Below are 5900 nucleotides of genomic sequence, written 5' to 3'. Positions count from 1 at the left end.
ATATATATATATATATATATATATACACACACGCGCACATATATCCTTTAAGTTCGTTTATGAGAAACGTTTTAAATATGTTGTGTGGGGTGAGTCATATTGTCTTAATGCCTTTGAATATGGATATAAAAGTTCCTATTCTATTATGCTGGCTACAGCCTAATGATGCCAACTGGCAAAGTCTATAGCTTGAAGAAATGAATGCATGAACATGATCTACTTAATGTCCATGGATACGACAGACTGCACTGTGGTATCCATGAACATACAGACTTTGATCTTAAGAAACATGAGCTGTGAAAACACACGTAGTGATGCATTAAAATATTTATAAATTCAATGCAAGAATTATTATTATTATTATTATTATTATTGTTATTATTATTATTATTATTATTATTATTATTATTACCATATATATATGTTGTTATGTATGTATGTATGTATATAATTAAATTGTGTGTGTGTGTAAATATATATGCTAATATTTCCTATTATTTCCAGTGTTGAAGAATGACAGCAATAATCGATGTTCAGATTTCCTACCATTAACCAGAATATCTTATCAGGACAGAAGTTTTAGCTATGAAATAGATCATTTTTCTAACGAAAAGATTCTATTCAGGTGGAAGGAGGAAAATGCAGCCGAAGATCTCAAAGTAAGTTCCAAAAGACACCAACAGATGATGATGCAGAAAATATCATCATAATCATCATCATTGTCATCCTCATCATTGTCATCATCATCATCATTATCATTATTATTATTATTATTATTGCGAACTGGCAGAATCATTATTACTTCAGACAAAATGCTAGACAACATGTCTTCTGGTTCTTTATATTCTGAGCTCAAATTCTGCCATGGTTGTCTTTGCTTTTATCCTTTTGGGGTCCACAGAAGAAATACTAGTTAAGCACTGGTGTTGATGTAATCAACTTACTTCTCACTCTTATATGTGCAAAAAACAAATTTCCCAAATATATTATCTTCCTACTTTATCAACATACAGATAATACCACAGATCAAACACAAATAAATACAAACCCTAGCTGAACAGGCTATAAAAACATCAGCAATATTCACTTTTTACTGTGAATACTATCAATGGTAGTATAAAAAGCCTAGCTGGTGAAAGTGATCCATATCCCTCTTCTAAGTTCTTTAACTACACTTCATTTCATTTTCACTGAGTCCTCTTTCTTTACATGTGTGTGAGTGGTGTGTTTGTTACTTTGTTCAATCTAACACATGGAAACAACCAAAAATCAATTTTACCTAATCAGAAACAGGATTTGAAAGCTGGCATTTTCTGCATGATAGCTGTCAATCACAAAATGAAAGCAAAATCATTAGGAGGAGAAATTTTTATTAAACAAGCAAAAGCAAAGCATTACAATGACCAAAGTTGTAAGAACTTCTGAAGTTTTAATGAAGAAAGTCATGTGAAACAGTTGAACAGACATGTAAGTAATTTAAAGCAGAAAAAAATCCTCAACAAAGTCTTTTGGTGAAAAATTTCACAAATCTGTCCTGATCAAGAGGCCTATCTGTTGGGGAAGGCATGCTCTGACATGGACTAAATAAAAATTTATATAAGACATTCTATTGTAAAAATTGCCTGGCAACAACGGGCTATTCAGCTAGTATATATATATATATATATATATATATATATATCATCATCATCATCATCATCATTTAACGTCCGCTTTCCATGCTAGCATGGGTTGGACGATTTGACTGAGGACTGGTGAAACCAGATGGCTACACCAGGCTCTTTCAAATTACCGGAGTCCATTGCTCTATTCATGGCAACGTATAACTGGCCATGTGTAAACATCGGAGTCAGTGAAAATACACCTACACGATCTAAAGTCTGGCTCAGTACCTTTTTTGGTGTGGATGAGCGAGCGAAATCTTTAGGAGTCTGCCCATCTACAATGGGAAATAAAGGAATAGTATCGCAAATCCAAACCTTCTAAATTCATGAACTATACAGGGAGAAATCCAGAGTTAATCCTTCATCGCTGGAATTTTAACAGAAAAAACTCAAAGGTGATACAAAACTCAATATCGGTAATTGTTCATACACCGATTAAAGATGAGCCAAAGCCATCACAATCTTTCCTTTATAAAGCTATCCTAAACTAAAACTTTCGTGTATAGTATAATTCAGTGAAGTAAGTTGACTTACTTCCCTTTACCTCTTTTATTAATTATCTCCCCCTTAATTTTTATTTACTTTTTTTACGCCTGTAAACTGAACAATTGCTCTCAATATCCACTAAATACTCATACTTTTCCACATGTTTTTGCTAAAAACGTTCCTGATTATCTCCTTCGGTCCAGCCATTTGACTGTGAACAGGGAACAGACACACAGACGGGCATAATGCCCATTATAGTAAGATTTATCAACATCAGTTGGTTGACACTGCTAAATAAAACTGCATGTAATTTTAGAACATTCTATATATAGCATTTAAGAAAAGGAAGGTTATTATTTTTATTTTATCAAAAGATACAAAGAAAGAAGAGGAATAACTGTAGTCAGGATATTTAAGAAGAATGGTTAATTCAACATCTAAACTGTCATAGATCAAAGGATATTTCAACTTAATGATGATAAACAGACTGTGATTTGGTTAATGAGAAATAGCTGTGTGTAACAATTTACTCATACACACACACATCATGCTCACACACACCCATAGACATATATAACTTTTTATTTATTCACATCTACTGACATGTATATATGTTCATATGTCTAAGCATACACATCCACACATATATGAAAAGTAGTGTAAGTTCAAATACACACCCATATGTATACAGATCCTCTCTATCTCTTCATTCAAGACACGTGTACATGCACCCCGACTCAAGAAGAAAGAGAGAGAGAGAGAGAGAGTATTATGAGTGAAGGATGAATGTAAATGTAATCCAGCTTTGTAACAATGATTTATTTTGTCTGAGGAGTAATTAAATGCACAAGTGCCTGTGGAATACTCAACCGCTTGCAAAGCAATAGAAGATGGATTCTGTAATTCAAAGAGCTAGTCTCACATTTAGTGCCAAACTGATTTGGAAAGAAGATTGCAATAATTAGTCTGTTGAATACTCAAACATTGACACTGTTATACAATGAGTAGATGGTTCCATTAATCAAACTCTCCATCAAAACTGATGGAAGAATCAAAGAACTGAGCACTGAGGTGGCCAAGATAAAATAAAAAACTCATATTCTTTTGTTTATCACCACTTTAACATGGCCGTTGCGTATGAACCAATGTTACAACTATTTTAACCCCAGAAAGACACTTCCTTCAGTTGGTTATCGATGCAATCTGCTGCCTTGTTGGGGGCCAGCTTTCAAGGGTTTTTAATTATTCGTGTCAACTTCAGTACCTATTACAATCTGGTACATATTTTATCAATTTCTGCTTCTTGAATAAATAAATGTCACTTTCTTTATCATTAACGTACTTTAATTGTCACACTTTTTGTATTAACTCACTGACTCTGAAACAGTTGCTCAGCCTAGAGCTATGATAAGAGGACACTTGCTCAAGGTACTCTGCAGTTGGATTAATTCCAGAACCATATGGGTGCCTGTATTTATACTAGGGATGTTAAAATGAAATATTGTGGCACATAAAATACACCATTTTGAGCGTGGCCATTGCCAGTACCGCCTGACTGGCCTTCGTGCCGGTGGCACGTAAAAGCACCAACTACACTCTCGGAGTGGTTGGCGTTAGGAAGGGCATCCAGCTGTAGAAACTCTGCCAAATCAGATTGGAGCCTGGTGTAGTCATCTGGTTTCACCAGTCCTCAGTCAAATCGTCCAACCCATGCTAGCATGGAAAGCGGACGTTAAACGACGATGATGATGATGATGATGATGATGATTAGTATATCTTGTTTTGATGTAGTTTTTTACTAATCTTTTCTTTTTTCCAACCTTTTCTACTTCAGTTTATTCTTGGTTCAGCAACACTTTCTAAAATCGATGACATCAGGTGTATGACGCAGAGAATTTTTGACCATTGTGTAAATATGATATCGAATATAAACCAGGAAGTAACGTCAGTGAAGAAAGATAAAGATATGTTATTACAAGAGAAAGCTGATACACTCAAGGTAATATCTCATTTTGACATCTCACATGTGTTGTTGTCATTGTTGGTGTCGATAAGCCACAAATTCAGCTCGTATTGAGCAGACTTATAACCAAAGACGTTCCAGCTTTGACCATTCCATCATATTTATTGATAATTTCATTATTCAACATATCCTTCCACTTTTAGGACATTAAACTATAATTTCAAGAGCAATTTGGCTTCTATTTCTAACAACTATGACCATTCTATCATGTATCATTCCATCGTGTATCATTCCATCATTCAATGTATCCTTCTATTTTTAGGACACTAGGCTGTAATTTCAAGAGCAATTTGGCTGCTATTTTTAACAGGCATAGATACTACCTCATTTTATCATATACTTTGCACATTTACGATCGCACTGAGTGCTCCAATTTTGGACTGTAGTAACCTTTGTAACCTTAACTAACTAGCTCTACAGATATTATTTGTCTAAGGGGTTGCTGTGGTTTAACCCCCAGGTCAGCAGTGTAAAAACCATGATCAAATATGTTCAAGTGGTGACCATCCTGTCTTTTATTTAGACATAGAATATCTAGGACCACACTATATAGTGTTCTTCTTTTCTTTAAAGACAAGGGTTATAATTTGATGGACTTGTTATTTTTAGCAGGCCAAGTTACCCTATAGAGCAGGGGTTTCTCAACCATTGTTAATCTGTGGACCCCTTTCCAATGTTTAAAAACTAGTTTTATAGAAACTTCTTTCAAAATTCCTATTTTGTTTTTCGCACATTCCCTTGTATAGGTTGAACTATGCAAAGTGTTAGGGAAAGAAACCTAGCTGTTTCTTGCAATACGTACCAACATATACACCTAAAGCACAATTTTTTCAGGGACCCTTAAAGTACTATTGTAAATCCCAAATGTAGTATTTTGTTGTGTGGACCCCAAAAATCTTATAAAGACCCCAGCTGAGAAACACTGATCTGGAGGCTTTGTACGTGGAAGATGCCCTGAAGTAATATGCACTAACATGCACCAGATATAGATTCTTTTCTATTGCCCCTCCCCACTCCTGTTCTTTGCCTTATCCCATCAACACAACCCTTACCCTTGCCAATTACTCCCTACCAGGCTTCACCCCAGGTGACGTTGCACCATACATCATATTACTGCTTCTTTCTTCCATCCAGCACCCTTGGTTCTTCTGAAGGCATTGCTCTTTTGAGCCTTCTAATGACATTACACAAACCATCATGATACATGTAACTCTGTTCTGATATTGAGATGGCTTCCAATCATCCATGTCAGCTAAGTGTTTCTTCAGCACAACTTTAATCTTTATGCTCTCCTATGCCATCACATATTCATGAATACACCAAGATCTTCTTGAAAAAAGAAACATAAAAAAATCATCAAATTTAGTCAGAACACCTTATGTGTGTGTGTGTATCATCATCATCATCATCGTTTAATGTCCATTTTCCATGCTGGCATGGGTTGGACGGTTCGTCTGGGGTCTGGGAAGCCAGGAGGCTGCACCAAGCCCCAATCTGATCTTAGCAATGTTTCTACAGCTGGATGCCCTTCCTAACGCCAACCACTCGGAGAGCATAGTGGGTGCTTTTTACATGCCATCGGCACAGGGGCCAGAGGAGCTTGCATCGACCACAATCAGATGGTGCTTTTTATGTGCCACTGGCACGGAAGCCAGTCAAAGCGGCACTGGCATTGGCCATGTTCGGATGGTGCTTTTTACATGCTACCAGCATGGGGCTCACAACTA

The 5900-nt window shown here is 36.0% G+C and overlaps 1 protein-coding gene across 4 annotated transcripts in view; it reads left to right on the top strand.

The window, feature by feature from the left end:
- The window catches only part of LOC106875173 (DNA repair protein XRCC4), a 48094-nt gene that overhangs the window by 27692 nt on the left and 14502 nt on the right, over positions 1 to 5900 (top strand). For all 4 annotated transcript variants that reach the window (XM_014923203.2, XM_014923206.2, XM_014923204.2 and 1 more), the window contains 2 exons: positions 505 to 659; positions 3985 to 4149. In XM_014923203.2, coding sequence (XP_014778689.1) covers positions 505 to 659; positions 3985 to 4149 — 320 coding nt within the window. The remainder of the gene's footprint in view (positions 1 to 504; positions 660 to 3984; positions 4150 to 5900) is intronic.

Source organism: Octopus bimaculoides, chromosome 25 (assembly GCF_001194135.2).
Source record: "Octopus bimaculoides isolate UCB-OBI-ISO-001 chromosome 25, ASM119413v2, whole genome shotgun sequence".
In the NCBI taxonomy this organism is placed as follows: Eukaryota; Metazoa; Mollusca; class Cephalopoda; order Octopoda; family Octopodidae; genus Octopus; species Octopus bimaculoides.
The sequence above is the reverse complement of the archived record's forward strand: the minus strand, read 5'-3'. Positions and strand labels throughout refer to the sequence as shown.